A 22,765-nucleotide genomic window follows, 5' to 3' on the forward strand; every position below is an offset into this window, starting at 1 on the left:
GATTTTTTGGTGGTTATAAAATAATACTTATTTCGGGTCTTCATTATCAAAAATCAATAAAAAAAATTGAGAGGATCTTTTCTTTTTTTATTTTTTCCTTCAAAAAAAATTTAGATTTCAATATAAAAATTTAAGAAAAAGTACATGATCCAGTGGGAAAATGTAATTTTTGGTTGCCGAAAATCTGAAAATTTAACTTTAAAGTAAATTTCAGATTTTTGAAATCCGAAAATATTTAGTGATGTTAATATACAATTTTAAAATTTTGAAAATCTAAAAAATTAATTTTAAAATAAATTTAAGATTTACATAAGGATGGGTTTATATGAGTCCCCAGTGAACATCTTAAACATGGATTTTAATAATATTTTGAATTATTTTATACTTATGGGATTTGAACTTAAGATATATACAGATAGATGCCTATAACCATCTTCAAAATGAATCTAAAATGGAGAAAATTAGTTTTTAACAAGATTTTTTTTCACCTATGGCCCCATTAAACCATCTTTATCCAAACCCCGTACGGACAAGCACTACTAGAGTTTGGTATAAGAGATGGACCTTTCTCACAACCGGTACCTCCACCAGCCAAAAAAGAAACTCTCTCAAAAAAAAAGAAATAGACCTTTCTCTCTCTTCGTTTTACCGTTCTTCAACATTTTCTCTCTCTTCATTCTGAAGTTCTTAATATATTCTCTCCCCCTTATGCATGCCTTTTAAATCCTCTTTCAACAAAATTTCGACTGAGCTCTTTTTTTCTCTGCATTCTGTTAAATCCTCTTTCAACAAAATTTCGACCGAGCTCTTTTTTTCTCTGCATTCTGTTAAATCCTCCGTCAACAAAATTTCAGCAGAAACTTTTGCAATGGGATCCTATAACAACATGGGTTGCAGACTTTCAATCCTTGCACGTTCAGGTCCATGTGTGCAATGCGACCGGAATGTGGGTATCAAATTTTTTGTCAGAAAGACGGTGACATTTACGAACGTTTAGACTACTAGAGATGTCCATTCCTCGGATTCAATTGAGTTTTTTGCCAATGAGATGGCAACCTCCATTAACCTAGACCTGCAAACTCAAGAAAGCGCATACCTCTACATTTTTCGTGAGTTGGAGTACTTCATACCCTCACAGATCGTCCATGGCCTCAGTTGGGAAATTGCCCATCATGCCCGTGTCGAAGCGATCTCCCGCCACGAGCCCAACATGCAAGTGCAATTGCGTTTCTTTATAGATATCAAATACGTCAGAGAAATTGTAGATGGTGAGCACCCCGAACCCGAAACCGAAGCCCTCCAACAAGAGGAGGAAATTATTGCAGATGAAATTCTGGAAGATGAGATTGAGGAAACGGCAACAGAGTTCGAGTTTCGCCAATTCATCGAACTCTCTTCGCAAGAGGGATACATTTTCGAAGGTGAATACCGACCAATGGAAACCGACAATCTCCAGCTACTTAGAGCCATTGAAGCATCCGCACAGGTGGATTTTCCTCTAAGACCGGCTGCAAGATCAGCAGTACAGTCCTTAGCCAGGCCTGATATCGAAGCGCAAGAAGAGGTTGTTTGCACTGTGTGCATGTGCAACATAAGTGCTGGGGATGGGAGGGTACTCCCGTGCTCTCACATCTATCATGCGGATTGCATCTTCAGGTGGTTGGAATTGAGAAATTCATGTCCAATATGCCGATTCCAGCTCCCTGTCCAAGAGTGACCATCTGTAAAACCCTATATTTACTTGAAAATTACAACTTTTGTGTTCGACATCTGATATCTTTTAAGTTTTGAATGCTATTTCTATGGTTGATGCCAATGTTAGAGGGATTCAATGCAATTATATCCGGTATATCTAAACTTGTTTTAAATAGAAAGGAAAATATAGCATGAAAACGAGATATGCGTATCCCCTCGTGAGGGATGAGAATATTAATAGAAAAGGAGATGCCCTACTCAGAGTAAGATATTACGAGTACAGGCGGCATTTGAGAGCCGCTAAAGAAAGAGTGTGTCCTTTTTCAAGGCATGAGCAGGGGCGGTAATGTACCCGGACCTGATCCAGGACCCGATAGGGCCGAGAATGAGTCCATGAATTGGACCCAGTGAGTTGGGTCTGGTTCCAAATAATGGACACCAATACTATTCGGGTCTAGGTCCAAGTCCATGTAGACCCGACCCGGACCCAACCTAAATATTGTTATTATGTAAACAATATTTAGTATATAATACTTAGTCGGTATTTAAATAAGGGTGTGGTTGCTATAAGGTTGCACCTTTAAACAATCCAATTAAGGCACAGCTCCAAATTTTATCATAACATGTAATTTTGGCGTAAAACTTTTTAGAACTATTTGAAAATCTACTTTCATATCTAATTATAAAATTTTAAACTCCAAAAATTTTTAAAATCAAATAGATCTATAAACATATGAAAATCTTGAAAACTGACCGTCTAGATAATGTGTTGGAAGACACACACATTTTGGAAATCAAAATCATTTAGATATATACATATATATATATATATATATATATATATATATATATATATATATATATATATATATATATATATATATATATATATATATATATATTCATACATCTTGATATCAAGATGATCAATTCAAAGGTTTTTCAACATTAAAGTACATTTTTTATATAGATTTTTGAGGTACATCTTTAATTCTATATTTTAAGGTTGCAACCTTATATAAACTTTTTTATTAATATAAATATAAAAATATAATTCATATTATAATATTTAAATAATACATGCATATATGTAACATAACATTTAAATATATTTAGATAAATATTTTTATTTTGAAAAATTATCACAAATATACTTTAAATTTCTGTCTTTTTAGAAAGAAAAAAAAAAAAAAAAAACCCTCAACTTTCATAAACCTTACCCACTCACCATTTTTTTTAATTTTTGGTATAGTATTACCGTGAAGCATCATTAGTGTACTTTAAGTACTGTACGGAGCTCCTTTTCTCCTTTAAGGTTCTATTTATATTTATATCTCTAATTCTTTTTATATTTATTTCTTCTTACTCTCTCTAATTCTTTTTAATACTTATCTATTCTTTTTTCTCTTTAAACGGTCAAAGAGAAAAAGATTTAGATAGTATTTATCTGTATTTTCTCTCTAATTATTTTTATATTTATCACATCTTCCTCTCTCTAATTCGTTTTACTATTTATCTCTTCTTTCTCAGTCTAAACTGCCAAAGAGATAAAGATTGAAAGATAAAAGATTTTAAGAGAGAAAGAAGAGATAGATATTAAAAAAAAAAGAGAGAGATAGAAGAGATAAATGTAAATAGAATTAAAGAGATAAATACAAATAAAACTGTAAAGAAGCAAGGGTTTCGGATAGGGTAGGGTTTATAGGGTGCGATACTATTACGAAATTTCAAGTGCCATAATAATGCTTCAACTCCTTGCCGTATTTATGTTTACAGTACTTTAACGGGTCTTCATGGTAATATGACTATCATGAAGATTATTTTGGTAAAAAAAAGAAAAAAGGTGTGCGCCAAGTTTATTTATGATAATTGCCCTTTTATTTTTCGGTAAGGTCTAAAGTCCCGTAAGGTCTAAAGTCCAATTGGGTCCGGATCCGACAATTTCAGGTGGTTGGCTCTGGGTCTATCCGTTGCCACCCCTAGGAAAAAATACCGTGGGTGTGTTTGTGTATATATAAAGGGAGAACATTTATGCCCTTTTAAGGCATAAGAGTAGAAGGAGGCACACACTATCACAGGAAAGAATTGAGAGAAGGGTAGCATTTGAAATCCTAATAAGAAAGAGAGCATATAGCCTTAGATTTGGACATGAAATTTTAGTGAGATATAGAAGGATTATTTATCAGAATTTACATCGTGGGAGGAGCATGTACATTTATAGCATTGGGCAAAATAGATACTTGGGAAGATTATTTCAATAATAACTTTCAACTATTTTACTTAGAAATTGTTGTTCGAGTACTTCAAAAATTAAAAAAAATTACAAAAAAAACAAACAAACAAAGTGATTGATTACCAACAAAATTGAAGGTATCTTCAACCTTATCTTTCTAAAGCACATGGGGCACATAGAGAGTGCCTTATAATAACAAATCATAATCTCTCCATGGAAAATAATTCCAATAAATCTTGGAAAGCAAAGTTCAAACAAGACTTTACCGTTTTTCACAACTTGTCCGTATAATTATCTAACGGGCAAGCTTTTTATGTTTCCTCTACTGCATAAAACTTATATCCTTCTCTTATCCAACAGTCCATTGTGAATAGATGACATAGATGGCCCCAATCACAATGTCACGTCTCTACACTATTTTACTTTTGAGTTTTTAATACAAATTATTTTGACACCAAATTTTGGGCATCCACCCCTCTCTTAAACTCGCACTTGTAAAAAATAGAAGCAAAATATTCCCAACAAAATAAAATGGCCAAAATACTCCTGAAATATCCAAGAGGTATTTTGGAAATTACTTTTAATATTCTTTTTAGATTCGCCCCATCGAGAATATGGAACCTACCAAATTTCATTTTCATATAATTTAAAAAAAAATCTAAAAATAAAGTGGTCTAAGGTGTCGGTCTCTAGATCAAATGACCAATGGCTCACTTGATCTAAATTAGATAGTTGGATGGGGGGAGTATGTATCTTCTATGTTGTAGGGGAAGTATAAAACCTTTCCATTATGTAATTACTGCATGATGTACAAAAATCTTTATGGTCGTCCTTTTTATCTCTGATTATATAATTTAAAAATTTTAAAAATAATGTAGATTAAGCAGATCTATAAACACAGAAAATTCCAAAAAAATAACGGTCAAGATAATACATGACACTTTCCATGATATGAAATCAATTGTTTCCCTTGTTCATACATCTTGATGTCGAGAAGATTGAATTGAAGGTTTTTCAATATCAAAACAAATCCTTTTGGCGAACTTTTGAGGCACGCCTTAATTTGATTGTTTAGAGCCTCACCTTTATATAAACTTTTTCCTAAAAGAAAACAACATATTTCTTCTTCCGACTTATATTTTAAGGAGAACTCAAAGTGCAGGTTCATGAAAATCTTATATATAAACCACCCATCCTCTACATTGACGGCTCTTGCAGATGTGATCGATTTTCTGATCCAAATCTTCGATCTACTAATCCAACATGATTTTTTGGGTGGCCAATCCAAGTTTTTTTTTAAACCTCGATTGGGATCTTTTAAATCAGGTTGTCGTTTTTATAAGGCTGAGGCCCTAAACAATCAAAATAACTCCTTCAAATATCGTCGAAATAAGTTGTTTCATCATCAAAAATCCTTTTGATGGCCTCAAAATTTATTTTCAACTCTAATTATGAAATTTAAATATTAAAAAATAGTGTGAATCAAACATATCTATGGCACTTGAAAATATTAAAAATTCGAGATCTAGATGATACATTAAAATATGTATTATCTCCCATATTTGAAATCTATTTTTTTTATGTCCATACATCTTGAAATCAAGATGATCGAACTAATGGTTTTTCAGTATCAAAATAACCTCTTCTAGTGAAATTTTTAAGTGCACCTTAATTTGATTATTTAGGGCCTCACACTTATATCAACTTTTTCCTTTAAACTGTAATGTTTGTGTAACGATTTTATACCAAAAGAGATTATATATAAGGCCATTTACTTATGGAATAGTTTGGGTCTGTCACAAGGTTTCAAAAAAAGTATTTTGAATTGAGCTTGATCAAATATATTAATGCAAATCGGGCGTTCATGATCGCAAGTGTCCAAACCACATTGACTATGTCAGAGCTTTATTAAACTTAGAGAGAGAGAGATAAACAGGCAGTCCCACCCATGGGGGAGAGAGAATGGAGACTGCAATTCAGCATAGAGATTCAAATCAGATGCTTTTCAAAGAGAGACGTATAGAGATGAAGAAAGTGGAGGTGTTCTTTTTGGTCGCTCTGTTAATACTGTCTGTGAAAACAGTTGGGAGAGCGGATGAGCCTATTTGGTGCAATGATGGCTGTACCACTGCCGGTGTTCAAAAGAATCGTAAGCCCTTATCTTCTATAAGCCTCCTTTGTTTTTTTTCACTTTTTAAATAATTTATTTCTCTATCCAGTTATTTTTTTTGTTGGAATTTAAATGATAAACTTTTCTGGTGATTCAGTGGGGATATCATGCTCTTACCCATTTTTTAAAATGTTTATGGTTTTTTAATACATTAAGTGAGAATGGAAGCCTGGACTTTTTCAATTCTCTATCTGAATTACATAACGCCTGCAAGCTCGCTGCGAGCGCAAGTGTGAAATCAAATGCAGCCCCGGTTAGTATCTTGACTGATCTCTCTCTACAAAACTAGGGTTTATTTAATTATTTTTGTTTTGTATGGATAGGTGCTCGTGGTTGATGAAGGCCTTTCACATATCAATAATAATAGCAATAATGACTAACTTTTTTTTCTTTTTAATCTCTTTGTATTTCAACTTTCTTTCGATGTGGAAATCAGTCTTGGTTTCCGGTTAGGGTGTATGGAGAAAGTAGCACCCGTAAGAATGGACTATGGTTCTATGTTAGTCGGATCGATTATGGTTCTTTGCGTTAGTCGGAATTAGGAAGTGTTTAAAGGACATTTTGAAAGAATCAATAAGTTGTTAAAGGGTCAGATTTTTCCCAACCATTTGAGATCGGTCAATAAGTTAAAAAATATTTTGAACAGATAGAAACCAAAGTATGAATAGGATTTGTATCTTTAACGGAAGAGGCAAAATGCCATTGCCTCCTTCAGGCCTTTGCTTCTCCATGTAGATATAGGTCTCCAAAAAGGAAAATTGTTCCATGCGGGTTGGACAGCACTTCGGCATATGCAGTCCATCGGCAAATAAATGTTCCATCCAAAAACCATAGAAACTAATGGTCCAAATATTTTTTTCCTTAAAATTATTATTTTTAGGTTTTAAAATTTGTTTATTTATTAATATTCATGATCTTTATCTTAGAGATTACCTAACTTTAAAAATTAACACTTAAAATCCATTGCAAAAATAAAATTGGGTTCCTCATAGAAAAACAAAATGGTGACCTTTGGGATGGAGTATCCTGTATATGAATGCCTCCTACAATAGATGCATTATTTTTATTGAATGTATAACCGATGGATTATTTAACATGTTATTGATTCAAATTCAAAATACGTGTTATATGATATGAGTTGGAATTGTCCCGAATGTGTAAAATGCTCAATAATGTCTCTCTCAAAAAAAATTAAAAAGTTTCCTCAAAAAACACAAAAGGAAAGCAAACGGTTCCTAGGTTTTCACTCTCTATCTTTTTTTGTGCATTCTCTATTCACTTTTCTTTTAGTTTTCCTCCTCATAATTTTGGATTGACTGCATTTCCCAATGGTAAACCAGCTGCCCATATAAAAAAAATACGGTGCAGTTTGTATAGAGCTGACGCTCTAAATGTGCTTATATTATTAGAAATCTTTGTGATAGCCTTAAAATATTTTTGATCTTTAATTATAAATTTTAAAGTTTCAAAAATAGTATAAATCAAGCAGATCATTTACATGCATCTTATGTTGAGATGATCAATTTGAGGATACTTGGGCATCAAAATAACATCTTTTAGTGAAATTTTTGAGACGGGCTCTAATTTAGTTGTTTATATGAGATTTTCATTGACCATGCTCAAATTCAAAACAAATAATATAGAACACCCAAGTTATCATAATACACACCGGATGTTCATATATAATTGTGATGCTCTTGTACCAAAGGCAAATGGTCACATTACATGTACGACTATATATAAATAGGATGCCACTCTACGATGCCTATAGGCGAAAATGAACAATCTTTTTACCCATAGTTTCAGCACCATCCGATTTTTTTTTATGGCGAAGATTGAAGACCACCACCGACCTAACATGTCCGTGGCGGTACTCCATCATAAACATAGCATGTCCATAACAATCAAAAAAACATGAGAAAACCACCCCAAACCACATGTCGTCTGTTGCAATTCCCCTCGACATACCGCCACAGACATAACATGTATGTAGTTGGGTAAAACACTGTTCAAAATCACTTATAAGCTTTTTTTAAATAGTTTTCTATATATATATATATATATATATATATATATATATATTTATGTATGTATGTGTGGGAGAGAGAAAGAGAGCATTTAGAATGAAATTTGAGATACATATCGACAATGTGGACAACTGTTATAATGAAAACTTCCACACACATATAAGCATACATATACAGGGAGAAGCATATGTGCCTTTAATCTCGACTGTCCCTCCAACACAAGAGCATGATCAAGCACCGTCGGATTATGTAGAGCCTCACCCTTTGCTCTTCCAAAACCCTAGCTCTGACCCTTTTCTTTCGAGCTGAATTTCAAAGCAAAGACACTGAAAACTCCATTGTTTGTGTAGGGAGTTACTTAAGAATTTGACACTAGTTATATGCTGCCTTATATAAGGACTCCAGCTTTTGAGGAGTAACTCCTCTTAAAAGGGGTCAGGAAATTTGCCGGAAATGGAAATGAGAGTTTTATCTACAATGAACCTCGAGAGAAGACGCCTAGTCGACATGATACAGTTCCTTGCCACGTGGCACTGTCTAAGTTTTAAGGATCCTAAATTAGGGAAAGGAAAATGGTTTGATAGGGCTGCAGACTTATCAAAATTAGTAAACCTCACTTAATAACCCATTAAATATTGGATATCAAGCAATAGAAATTCTTTATATGGATCATTTTGGCTGGAACATAGTAGTAAAAAAAAGATTTCAAACTCTAAAAATAGTTTGCACTATAATAAATTATTTAGACCGTCCATTTCACCCTAAAAAATAAATTTTTATAAATCCATGAAATTAATATTATTTTTTGAGTTTCGAATTCCATTATCAGGGTTGGAAATTGATATTAGAGCCATCACGAGGATTTATGTTACCAAAAGTAGTTTCCATACGAGAATTTGAAGCAATGTATTAATTTATTTTCATAAAGCCTAGGCCTTATAGACCTCATCCATTTTTAATAAAGTAATTAACGAGCAAATCTATCTAAAGTATTGCTATTTCATAATTCTCCTTTACAATATATACATTACTACACTCATACCCAACATGTTCACTATTCTCCTAAAAGGATAAAAAAACTTATAATTCGGATTTCGAGAGTCCAAAGTTCATCAAAGTCTGTTAAAATGTCATCGAGAGATAACAATACCTGGTAACATTGAGGACAAAAAACCTTGGATTTTCAAAATCCAAAGTTCTTCTAATTAAGGAATAACCTTGGATTTTCAAATTCTGAAGTTTTAGTTGAAAGACCGTATAGAAAACAAGTTCGACAAAATAGAAACAAGAGATGTCTAAATTCCGTGTTATAATTCTACCTAACCCCTGTTTAAATGGTCTACAATTATATTGGGTCTGAAAGCCCAATTTTTGAGATCAGCATTTTAAACAATATCAAGCACTGACCAAGATGTTCATGTTTATGTAACAAACAATGGCGTACAAAACTGTTGAAAAGCTAAGCCAAACACTAAGGATATATTACAGGAAAAAGTTAATATAAGGTCTTAACTTTATACTACACCGATAAGGTACACCTAAACAATCTACTAATGAAGGTTGTTCTTATTCTGAAAAATCCTCAAATGAATTATTTTAACTACAAAATTCATAAACATGAAAGAAAAAAAACCAAAAAAAAAAAAGGGGTTGTGGGGGGAGAGAGATTTCTAATCCTAAAAATAGTTTAGCTTCTAACATATTATATAGACCATTCATTTTTAAGATTTTCAAGTGTTTATAGATCCGCTTGATCGCTACTATTTTAAGAACTTTAAATTTCATATTTGGGTGAAAATAGATTTTTATATCATCGAAAGGCTATGCGGCACCAAAACTGCATTTTCAACATAGTTTTGAGGCACACCTTACTCCAATACTATAAGGTGGAAAAACCTTATACAAACCTCACTCTATATTATCAGGCATGCATGGTACAATATAGGGATCCTATTAATCTCAAGCAATAGATAGTGGAGAATAAATATTTCCTATTGAATGATATATTATCTTCAACTATTCAAAAAACGGATCAATGACACATATCGTCCATTTAGATTAGCAAATCAGCAATTTAGATAAGATAATTGACCGAATTCACTAGATCTGGCCTTAAAATTTTCAAAACAAATCATTAAAGATCATTATAAATAACATTTTTTTGGTTTTCAAGAAAAATAGAGGAAAGGCATTATGAATTTTTCTTATCTTGTAAAAATAAGTGAATATGAGACGTGGTTTCTTGTTTGAATGTCTATTCAACATTCAAGTGGAGTTTCCAACCATTATTTAATGGGACTTTTCTCTCTCTCTATCTAGAGTTGAGTAGGAAAAGAATATTAGTTTTTGACATGGGTCTTAGCGCTTTGCTCTTAGGTTACCAATTGTCATGTATTTGATGTTGTTTGTGATGTGATGAAAAATAAATTGATGTTTTGAAGTAGTTATCTACTATATGAATTTTGAAATCATGACATGGTGGCAAGAAAATCTACCTTCGTAATATTTTAATTTAAAAATACAAATAGAAAAATCTAGGTGATTGTCCATTTATTTTTTATATAAATAGAATGTTGGTTTTTTTGTCCAAACTAGATCGGCCCAAATAAGGGTGACAATGAACCCGACCAAACGCGAGACCCAACAAGGAAACTCAACCTCTAGTCTGAGTACGAGTCCAAAGTTTTGACCTGAATACTTTACAGAACTGAGTCCAACCATACCCAATTCGTACCTGTAGTCATACTGTTGGGTTATGTGACATTTAAAGACTTTATGAGTGCTTATAAAATAAAATAATAAAGTAGAACATAAACTCAGTGGGAGTGTAGTCCGTCGTTGACCATACTAAGCAAACGATGTTTTCTAATACCGGGCTGTACTTGACGATCTAGGGTAGTCGGTTGAAAAACTCAAAGTATATGGGTATAGTGAACAAATCAAGAAGAGTTATGAGTTATCTCTTGATGAAGTCGAAGCTTATGCCTACATGAATGAACTGAGAGACTGTATGACCCTTATATGTAATGGTAGGTATACAAAGACAAGGGTCAAAGCCTTATCTAAGATCTATTCCACGACATGCATATCGATAGAATGTTCGAAAAAGCTAATTATCCACCTTTTAAGATAACGCATATGCATATGCGACAAATACTCATATGCGCTATAGAGTTGTGATCGCATAAAGTCTTGGCGACCTTTACTCGTCTCTAAGAGATGACTTGAAGTTCGCAGACTAGAATTGTGACCCTTCCGCTCTTCAGCCAAACTTAAGTAACCCCCTAATGAGCTTCTGCATCGACTGTGGATCCATTTCTCACCATATTAATTTAAATATTTTTATTTTATGATAAAAAATATTTTAAAATTATTATTTGAATTTTTATGTGTTATGATATTTTATTTATGATTTTCGAACTTTTAAAAATAAAGTTATAGATATTACAAAAGTATAAAATTCAAATAATATTTTATACATTAATTTGATAAATATTATGAGGGTCCATAGTGCAAATGAGCCCACCATGTACCCTGTGGGTGGGGCTTGCACGTGCCACACATGGTTGGCACACCCCACCTTTTGGTTGTATGCTTTGTGGTCAAGCTATTCAAATTTAGAAAATGTATCTTGTGGCATGTGATCTAATATTAGATATGAAAAAGATTGACCACATCTTATCCTAAATATTGAAAGCATATCTTGACACATATCTTTAAATTGTATGAGCAATAATATGTTATTTTATGGAATGAATAATATTTAAATAAATTTGAATTTATTGAAATATATTAATGGGAAAATGGTTTAAAAAAAAACAGATAATGGTCCAAGCACATTCGATAATGTTGATGACACATCTATAGAATAGATGACTCAAATCTCTCACCCCACAAATCACATTGATCAAAAGTTCATATTTAATATCCAGAAAGAGGCAAACTATGAAAAACCTTAAGAAACACTAAATTTAAGTTTTTTCTATAAATAGGGATGCATACTCTCTCGATTCTCTACACTTTTCTCCTGCCCACAACTCTTTCTCTCCTCTCTCTCCCATAAAAGCACGACCCACTCTCTCTCAACTAGATCTCTCTCTCTCCAACTTTCTCTCTTTAACTTTCTCTCTCCTAAACCTTTAGAGAGGCACAGCCCAACCTCAAGTCTTCCACTCTTTCTCTTATGCTTTAAAAATACTAAGGGTTGGAAAATTAGTGACAAACCAAGAAAAATTTAGAGTTAGAGTTGGTAAAGATTAAAGAGTGAATACTCAATTTGGCCGAAATTTGTTTTTCCAGATAGAGTTTGAAGCCAAACCGTAAATCTCACGCTATCGGATATTGATGACTCGGTGTGGGGTGTATAAGCCTGATTGAGATAATCTCCGACACTCTCTTTTTTTTATTTCTTGCTATATTTTATTATATTGATTTTATATTCCCAAACCTAAAAATTGCGGATATTTTCTTTGTTTAAAGAAAATTCATTTTATAGGATCAAGGTTTTTAAGATCTTGAATTTGTTAATTTTATTTTCTTTGAAGCAAGAATTATTGTAATAAGACTACTTGTAGGTTATATTTGCCAAAAAAAATAGTGAAAAGAAAAAAAATAAAAGTATTATATTCCCCAACAAGATCGCATTAGTCTTTCTTTTATTGGTATCAAAGCTATTGACACTTGATGTCATTAGTTATATTTTTCTCTTTATTGAAAGTCTAGATCAAGCTTGGAAATGAGATATAAGAAAGCTAATTACATTTGTGATCAAGTAGTACACAGACAGTTAAGAATTATTGAAATATTCAAACATCGAAAAAACACACTGCTAAATGGGCATTCTAAACTATTTTGGTGCAATGATATAAAAAAGATAATGACGTATTTTTCTATTACATACTTCATTAATATTGTGTCTTTGAGAGTAAGATCTACCTACAAAATTTTGATGGGAAATCTTAAAGGAATTAAAAGTTATGACCTCATCAATGAACAATCAGTTCTGAATCAACCAAATCCAGAAACTATCTGTTCAATTCCGTGATTTTTCCCACCAATTATATGATTTTATTTCCTGCTAAAATTTTACTGTGACTTATAAAATTCAACTTACTTTCAAACAAAAAAAGTTTCATCAAAAAAATCATTGTGGTTTGAAAGATATGATCGATTTATTGAAAGGTACGCAAGTGCTGTTTTCTACAAAAAATTATTTCTATGATTTGGAAGTCAATATTTTATTTCTATTCTTAACCAAAAATTTTATAGCTCACACTTAGTTTTTAAACTACCATTCCGAATGTAGTTTTTAAAAAAATTTATTTGCAAGAAAAATATCTATGAGAAGAGAGGAATAAAAATTTTGGATTGAAAAGTCATCCAAAATTTTTTGCAATTTGGCAAGTTCTTTATTGAATACATGAATAGCAATATTTATTAAGCCAACTTAACAAAGTGATATAAAGCTTCTAGAAATATATGTATTATTATTATTTGTCTCTTTTCAAACAAAATTGGTTTGAAATAAAAACTCCATGATGGTAGAAAGAAAAGACAATTTTACTATAAGTGTTCATCCTGAAATTCTACAGTACGATTTATTTTGTGACGTAAATGTCACTTATTTATTTCTCTAAATAAAAGTATTATTTACGATTCCCACTATGATGTTATGATTTGGTTTTGAGTCTAGTTTTCAACACAATATTTCAAGAAGAAATTCTTTGAGTATTGATAAAAATAAATTTTTTATGGATTGATGTTTAACCTGATTTTCAACTGAAAAAAATGCATTGTAACGTAAATGTCACTAAAATGAATACTTACTAAATGAGATGATTTAGGGATGGAACTGAACACTATTTTATATTTTTTGAGTCTATTTCAATACTCAAAAAGATTCGAAGATTATCTTTTTATGATTTGAAAAATATCGTATTTTTATCATGAGATGCTCAAATTCTATTCTGCAGTAAATTAAAAAGACGTAGCATATTATGGCACATCTTTGGATTCCTAAATATGGAGAACGTTTTTAGGGGGCATTTAAAAACGTTTTATAGTATGGTATAAATATGGTTTATTACAAAAAAACTTCAAAGAGAGATAATATAAAATTGGCACGATATGACAGTATTCGATCAAAAAATATCAGAAAGACGAAAAAACACAATACCAATAAAGGCATCTTGGTTTCTTCCAAATAAAGGGACATATGGAGATATTTGGTTGTAGCTTATAAATGCTAAAGATCAGTGGGAGAATCAAAATTGTGATATTTAAAATAATATGATGAAAAGGATATTGTTTTCACAATGTAAGACAAGAAAATCCAAGTGTTGAAGAGATTAACACTTCGTGACTTATGAAATCGATAACCAATATATTCTCCGTCAATTACATACACTTCCAAAATCACAAAAGCTTATCGAACAAATAGAACGATAAATCAAGAAAGCCCAGATACCATACTACATGGTTTTGAGGTATAAAATCTATCTCACATTACATAGTAAAGTCATTTAGGGAAAGAAAATTCAACAACTTTATTTAATATGATTTGCTGATATTTTGGCTAATTGTTTTATGAATATGTATCGAATATATAGACATTAAGTGATAAGTGCTAACAAATTTGAAAAAACTGGTTTTGAATACCTTGTGTTTTTATGCCTCATTGTGCTTGAGTATGAACTAGTTAAAGTAGTGACACACACGGAGATGCGATTTTATCAAAAGCTTTGAGCCTTAAGGATGAAACAAGCAAAATATGTGTGACTCATTCAAATATATAAGCACAAAAGGAGTGCTTTGATAGAACTCGATCTAAGTGACCATTTTTTCAATAATGCCTATAATATGATGTGTTAAATGCGATGATGATCTCTTGATAAATTCTCCATAATTGCTATAAAAAAAATATTTTGTTAAGGCTTTAACAGATATTATTTAGTCATGCTTTATTTTAGTTAAAATTATAAAATGGTATATATTATTTATTTTTGTGACCATGAACTTGACTTAATAAAAAATTAAAGGTGAATATAGTAAAATAATTTATGAAAGTTAAACATGTATTTTAAAATTGAATTGGATGATTTGTAAAAAACCTAAATCTGTGAATATGTTTTTGAAAAAACCTCATAGTCTTGCAAAGTCCATTACGTCTATGAAAATCATTTTAAACTTTCATATTATTATATAATTATTGCTTGTGAATGCATATTTATATATACCAAGACAATTTAAAAAAAAAAAAACATTGTCTTTAAGGTATTTATAAAAATGGGAGAAAGACTATCATACTCTGTTTTTTTTAAAATACCTATATGCATTAACTTATGTTTCCAATTATTTAGAATCTTCGATTACCTAAGACTTTAAACTATAGGAAATGTCATAAGAATGTTATCATGCTAGGCTTCATTGACACATGTTGTGTTGATTAGATAACTTGATTTGTATGAATTTACTACCAATATGTCTAATGTGGTTGAACCTTTGTGATTCATGAAGGTTTTTGCATATTGTGAAACCAACAAGTATTGAATTACATATTACATGAGACGTGATATGCTACCTCATGATATATGCATAAGAATATTGAGAATGTATATGTTGGATTTGTTAGTTTTATTTTCTTTGAAGTAAGAATTATTGTAATAAAACTACTTGTAAGTGAATTTTGCCAAAAATAAAAGAAAAGAGTGGAAAAAAAAATAATTCCCCTACAATATCGTATTAGTCTTTCTTTCACATAGAGTATATAATGGCAATCATATACCTTTCGGCACACTCTAGGTGTTCAGATTGTCACAATATTGGGAACATTTACAGTATTTTTAGCCAAAAAAAATGAAATTGATACTCAAGTTATATGATGGTTAAAAAAAGAGCCAAAAAAAACTCAAAATTATAGAGTGGCAAAAGAACTAACTAGACCCGAGATGTGACAGGTCCGGGTATAGGTCCAAATTTTTTACCTAAATAGCTCCAGCCAGACCTTACCGTTGCCACCCCTAGACCCAAACCCAACCCACCTATTTGCAGCCCTACAAACCAAGGCAAGCACCATTAATAAAGTCCATCACTGTAGCTTTCTCAATCAAAGCCTCAATTGGAGTCTTTTGTTTCTAGTATAAACTATGGAGTTTCAAATTGGTAATTAGGGGTAGCAATGTACCTAAGCCCGACCAAGGACATGAGGGGTAGACCCGATCCAAGTCTTAGTATGGATTTAAAAATTGGACTCAACAAGTTGGGTCTAGGTCCAATAATATGTTTTGGGTCCCAATATATGATATATATTTATTATTATTAAATACATAGATATATAAAAATTTTGAGTCGAGCCCAATCTGGGTTCGAGACCCTCAGTATATTTTCATATCCACATTCAGGTCTTTGTCTCGTATCATTTTCTTCAAGTCCAAACACGGCTGAACCAGACCAATGGCCCCCCCTATTGGGAAAAAAACCAGGCCATCAATTCAATGAAAATGTTAAGAACCGTAAAGAAAAACATACATTAAAAACATAAGAAAATCGTCAAGAACAAGTATGAATCAGTCAAAAAAAGGTTCAACCAATCCAACTGGTTGAGCCCACCAGTTGAAACAAATTGACCAGTTCGCAACGTAACAAATTTACCTAAAAAGCATATATGCTACACGTCTTAGGGAGCATAGTTTACATCTACTCCGATGGTAAAAAAATTCATTTGGATAAATTTTTTAGTGCGAAATTTTTGAGAAAAAAAATTTAAATTTTGAAGTTTCCAACACTTAGATCTCAACCTCAAATAATTGGGCGTCCTCTGTCTATCTTAACACATAATTGTTTTCAAGCCTAAAGAGAGTGTAATTTGGAGACTTTTCTATTGAGATTAGTCTCACAACCCAAAAATTGAGATCCCTTTTTTTTTTTTTTTTTTTTTGAGGGGTGCGTCAGTGGAAAGAGAGTGTAATTTGGAAACTTTTGTATTGAGATTCGTCTTACATCAAATTGAGTTCCCTTTTTTTTCTTTTTTCTTTTTTTTGGGGGGTGAGTGTGCAGGGAGAGAGCTCCTACCCTTAATAAGAATTGAGCCTAAGACGTAGCATTGCAGATCATCAAGCGCTAACCAATTAAGCCCAAACTCTTTTCCTGAGTTCCTAAAATTAATCCTAGTTAATTTTGGATTGGGTTTTACACGAGCGAGTAAATGGACAGTATACTCTTGCAAGCGCATAATATCCAACAATTCAACTACGCTATCTAGTCAAGTCTTATTGACATTGCTACCTATAAAGTCACTTGTTTTAAGGAAAATTCATCAAAATACAACTAAGAAATGAAGTACTTATTAGTTGACTCATATCATGTCATCTAAATTCAAAATATCATGAGTCAGAATAATTGAAAATACGTAAAATATTAAATAGCTGATAAGTTAAATGTATTTTGATAAAACCTCCCTCAATTAATTTCCCTTCTTTTAATTTGAGCCACAAAAGTAATATCATCTAAAACAAGCAATAGAAAAGTATGATTTGTATAGGATATAGTGCAATTTTTTAATACAAGCAAAAATTATTATGCTTAGTATGAGAAAATACACAAGCCACTTTCTTAATATTCACTAATTAAAATTTTAAAAAGAAAAAAAAATTGGGAAGCCTAACCGTTCTTGATCAGTTGGGAGGCAAATTTGCAGAATCAACTTACTCCCTTTGTGACAGGCTCTGCATGAAAAAAAAAACAAATCAAGACTAACCATTAATGTTATAGACAAATGTTATTAATTAGAAAATTGTGTGGTCTGTATATGGTTGAGGCCCTAAACAATCTAAGTAAAACACGTGTTTAAATAATGTTGAAAGGTGTTGTTTTAGTACTAGAAATCTTTGTGATAGCCTGAAAACTTATTTTCATCTCTAATTATAAAATTTAAAGCTTTTAAAATAGTGTAGATTGAGCATACCTATAAACACTTGCAAATCTTAAAAACTAAGGGTCCAGAAAATGTATTAAAAGATGCAATATTTTCAAGACTTAAAATCTTTTTTTTTTTATCATGCACATATATCATAAGGTCAAGATGATTGATTTGAGAACTTTTGAGAATCTAAACAACCCCTTCCAGCAATTAATTTGATTATTTAGGGCCTCGCCCTTAGGCAAATTGCAATATCTCTCTCTATATAGAAAATACAGTAGGTGCTTACTAGAAATTAAAGCTTTGGGGCGAGTCTTGAAAAGAATTCGATGGCGGATTATTCCAATTATATCCAAGGTAGGCTGTGAATTTGGAGAAGCATCTTCATTGATGGAACCCTTTCTTAATACCAACAATGGCTTCTTCAAAATCACTTTCTTCCCTGATAATTCATGATACCGAACCGTGAAGGTGTAGTTCCCCTGAAAATAACACAGTTTCACTTCTTTTTTTTGTAATTTGTAACCTTTGAGTGAGAGAGAGAGAGAGAGAGAGAGAGAGAGAGAGAGAGAGAGAGAGAGAGAGATATATATATATATATATATATATATATATATATATATATATATATATATATATATATATATATATATATATATATATATATATATACCAAAAGCATTAGCAGAGAGATACTAAAAGCATTAGCAGAGAGAGAAACTAGAAACATTAGTGCAGAGAGAGAGGGACTAAACATTAGCACCCAGAGAGAGAGAGTGACTAAACATTAGAGCAGAGAGAGAAGGCGAGAGCAAACCTTCTCTGTAATGTGTAACTTTCAAGAGAGAGAGTGAGAGACATATACTAAAAGCATTATTAGCAGAGAGAGACTAGAAGCATTAGTGCAGAAAGACACTAAGACCATTAACACACACAAAGACTGGAAGCACTAGCAGAGAGACAAGAAGCAATAGAGATAGGAGAGAGAGAGAGAGCATTAGCAGCAATCAATTATTTTTCCTGGAATCTCTCCATTAGCGGCAATCAGTTCTTTCCTTTTTGGAACATGAATCCCCAAAAAAAAAATCAAGCCAACAAAAAAAATGAGAAATTGGTTTAGCAATGCTGGCTTTTGTAATTGAACATTTCTCTGTTTTTTCTTTTTTTTGTATTAATTTTCATAATCCAGTCTCTCTCTACCATTTTAACAAACACTTTCTGAACACCAAAAAAAAGAAAAACTCATTATTAATGAATATGGAATTATTTTTAATCAAAGATAATAAAAGTGCATGGCAGCTAAATGCATAAATCAATAACGAAGGAAATTCCATTCTTCCTCCATTGGAAATATCTCTAGTTAGAGAGAGATAAATTAGACAGATACAAGTAACTCACCTCTGAGGGAGAATGGCAAAGTCTTCCGATTTCGAGATTTTGCAGATGATTTTGGAAGGCGGGTTGAGCTTCGACCACGCCCTGCAACTCAACTATCGCCCACTCTTCACAATCTCCATTGCCACAGCTGCATCTTACTTGAATCTGCATTCTCTCTCTCTCTCTCTCTCTCTCTCTCTCTCTCTCTCTCTCTCTCTCTCTCTCTCTCTAAGCTACTAGTAACAAAATATAATAGGTTTGCTCTCTCTCTCTCTCTCTCAAGCTATTAGTCAAAACATAATAGGGTTTGCTCTCTCTCTCTCTCTCTAACCAGATTGGTTTCTCTCTTTAAAGTGTGAAGCGTAAAGAAGATTGGAGAGCCTCTCTCTAATCCCGGGAATTTTGAATTCTATTTTCCCGCCAAATATCGGGAAATCTAAATGAGGTTTCCCGCCAAGTTCTTGGAAGACGGAGATTTCTCGCTGCCGATCGCTTAATCCTTGCCGTCGATCTGGAAGCACTTTCCTTAGTATTGTGGAGTGGAAACTTCTTCCAAAAGTGACCCACAATTTTCCAAAATAATCCTGAGCAGCATAAGGCAATGAGCTCCATCCACTATTACGCGGACACAACCCGGGACCAAGGAGTAGACCCGATCAAGGGCCTAGTATGGGTCCAAAAATTGGGTCCGGTAGGTCGGGTCCGGATCCAATTCTTAGACCCAAACACTATTTGGGTTCGGGTTCGGGTTCGGGTCTGATAATATTTTCGGGTCCTAATATATGAAATATATTTAAATATAACTAAATATATAGATATTTTAAAAATTTTGGATGGGATCCGACCAAGTCCAAGTTCCACACTATATTTTCGTGTCTAGGTCGAAGTCCAGTGAATTCAGGTCTAAATCCAGTACCCATATCATTTTTTTGGGTTGGAGTTCGGGTTTCAAATTTTAGATTTTCTTTTTTTCAAATATATGAAAAGCTCAAGTTTAATTTTCTTTTATTGGGTTAGTCTATAAGTTTAACATGTTGTCTCCCCATAGATTTTGGTTTGTCTAAGGCATAGGGCTGTGTAAAAACAAAGTAAATATCACTAGGAATTTTTGTTTGAAAAGCATTTTGGGCATTGCGAAATCTCCATGTTGGCTCTAAAATCAATTTTCATCAATAAAATCTGAAAAACACTTATTTTTTCGGTAAAACGAATGGTTAAAATAATGTATTACAATATACATTAATTTTAAAAATTTAAATCCTACTTTTTTTCATAAACAAAATGGACAAGCCTGAGGTGATCAATTTGAATGTTGTTTGTTGTCATAACTAAAATTTTCGATAAGTTTTGAGGTGAGGCTTTATTTACTTTGATAAAGCAGCAGCCCTATAAAACATTTTATTTTGAAAGTGCCATGTCACCAAATACCAAAAGTCATAGCGTGGCAATGGTCCCACCTAAAATTTAAGGGATTATCTATAAAGAAATCAATTTTTTTTGTACATAAAAGGTCATAATCATTATTATCTCTTAAAATTCAAAATTGTAAGAATGGCATTGAATATTTAAAAGTTAAATATATATATATATATATATATTCCTTTTTTTGTTTATATTAAGATCACTTTGAACTCGTAATTGTTGAAATTTAATTTCAATATTACCATCAGGATGTTCTATGATTTGATTAGGAATATGGTGTTGAGGAACCTCTTAAGGTTGATTGGCATGTTGTAATGCCCATGACTGTGGTAGTCTGATATCTGACCATTTTATTGTTTTGGGAACAATCATATATGATTTTTCCATATTTGTTTAGAATAAAATAGTTTGATCTTTTTGATCAATTTGTATAATATTTGGACATAAGGTGTTCATGACTTTGTAATATATTCTATATACTATTGCCAAGTTTTGAGATCCTTGGGTCATATGGAACCCATGTGTTTTTAAATTAATTGTTAATATATCTAATATATTTGGGTCTGTCAAAGAAACAGAAAAATTTGAAAAACAGTTAAAATATATAGGACCACTACAAAGGCTGGATTCGACCATGCCAACTAGCGAGTCGGTGAATATATTGTGTCTTGTATCTCTTAAGCATACAAGCACAGAAGTGTTAAACCCTAGTCGGGTTAAAGGTTTTACGGCTATTTGAATTAATCCAATATGTAAATATTTGTAATTATGTTCTTTATGTTTTTCAATGATTTTTTTTATGTTTTTTCAATGTTTTTCAATGTATCTCTTATGTTTTTCAATGTTTCTCTTATGTGCTTGTATTCTCTTATGATTTTCAAGAAGACTTTCACCTACTGTCAAAGAAAATCATTGAAAAACATAAAGAACATAATTACAAATATTTACATATTGGATTAATTCAAATAGCCGTAAAACCTTTGACCCGACTAGGGTTGAACACTTCTGTGCTTGTATGCCTAAGAGATACAAGACACAATATATTCACCGACTCCCTACTTGGCATGGTCGAATTCAGCCTTTGTAGTGGTCCTATATATTTTAACTGTTTTTTAAATTTTTCTGTTTCTTTAACAGACCCAAATATATTAGATATATTAACAATTAATTTAAAAACACATGGGTTCCATATGACCCAAGGATCTCAAAACTTGGCAATAGTATATAGAATATATTATAAAGTCATGAACACCTTATGTCCAAATATTATGCAAATTGATCAAAAAGATCAAACTATTTTATTCCAAACAAATATGGAAAAATCAAATATGATTGTTCCCAAAACAATAAAATGGTCAGATATCAGACTACCACAGTCATGGGCATTACAACATGCCAATCAACCTCAAGAGGTTCCTCAACACCATGTTCCTAATCAAATCATAAAACATCCTGATGGTAATATTGAAATTAAATTTCAACAATTACAAGTTCAAGATGATCTTAATATAAACAAAAAAAGGAATATTAAAAATAAAATATCAAGCAGAAAATCTTACTCTGCTGACCCAAATGTTATAATACTACCACCTCCTACTCAGTCTTCTTCAATACCTAGTTCAGACCTACAATTTCAAGGAATACGGAGAACAACTGATCATGTTGTTATTCCCACATATACTCATGAATCTAATACTACAAATACTATTGAACCCAGTATAGAAGAATTACAAGACTTTCAAATATTAACTTTACAAATAGAAGAATACGACAATTCACATGATAAATATTTAGATGAATATATAGCAGCTTACTTAGCCGCTAAATTAGAAAGAAAAAAGAAAAAAATTGATCACATTTATATTAAGCAAGACTTTATGTCACAAGAAAATAAACATATCAGAGAATGGTATTGTACAAATATA

At 32.0% G+C, this 22,765-nt stretch overlaps 1 protein-coding gene and 2 long non-coding RNA genes across 6 annotated transcripts; 2 read left to right on the forward strand and 1 right to left on the reverse strand.

Annotated features, from left to right (window-relative positions):
- Positions 1-77: 77 nt before the first annotated feature.
- Positions 78-19,843, reverse strand: LOC148781443 (uncharacterized). Of its 4 annotated transcripts, none has more exons than XM_088871490.1 (4): positions 19,440-19,843; positions 18,331-18,523; positions 17,788-17,847; positions 78-1,703 (listed from the first exon to the last, which is right to left on the reverse strand). In XM_088871490.1, the coding sequence occupies exons 1-3, from the start codon at positions 19,587-19,589 to the stop codon at positions 17,822-17,824; spliced, it is 369 nt and encodes a 122-aa protein (XP_088727616.1). In that variant the 5' UTR covers positions 19,590-19,843; the 3' UTR covers positions 78-1,703; positions 17,788-17,821. The 4 variants fall into 4 exon arrangements, with proteins under 4 accessions (XP_088727616.1, XP_088727615.1, XP_088727614.1 ...); XM_088871489.1 differs by lacking the exon at positions 78-1,703 and adding an exon at positions 8,219-8,430; XM_088871488.1 differs by lacking the exon at positions 78-1,703 and adding an exon at positions 8,451-8,662.
- LOC148781444 (uncharacterized) lies at positions 5,825-6,360 on the forward strand. Its single transcript, XR_016058737.1, has 2 exons — positions 5,825-6,077; positions 6,196-6,360. It is a non-coding gene; the product is annotated as an uncharacterized LOC148781444 (long non-coding RNA).
- On the forward strand, positions 18,166-19,642 carry LOC148781445 (uncharacterized). Its single transcript, XR_016059002.1, has 2 exons — positions 18,166-18,573; positions 18,922-19,642. It is a non-coding gene; the product is annotated as an uncharacterized LOC148781445 (long non-coding RNA).
- Positions 19,844-22,765: the final 2,922 nt, after the last annotated feature.

This window comes from Amborella trichopoda, chromosome 7 (genome assembly GCF_054954075.1).
Source record: "Amborella trichopoda isolate Santa Cruz 75 chromosome 7, AtrichopodaSantaCruz75HAP2 v2.0, whole genome shotgun sequence".
Classification (NCBI taxonomy): domain Eukaryota; kingdom Viridiplantae; phylum Streptophyta; class Magnoliopsida; order Amborellales; family Amborellaceae; genus Amborella; species Amborella trichopoda.

Excerpts from the sequence above, each read along its gene's own strand:
- LOC148781443 (XM_088871490.1), bottom strand. The coding sequence starts at position 19,589 with ATGCAGATTCAAGTAAGATGCAGCTGTGGCAATGGAGATTGTGAAGAG. Across the intron at positions 18,524-19,439 it reads TTTGCCATTCTCCCTCAGAG|GGGAACTACACCTTCACGGT; the intron begins GTGAGTTACTTG and ends TGTTATTTTCAG. Across the intron at positions 17,848-18,330 it reads CCCCAAAGCTTTAATTTCTA|AGCCTGTCACAAAGGGAGTA; the intron begins GTAAGCACCTAC and ends TTTTTCATGCAG.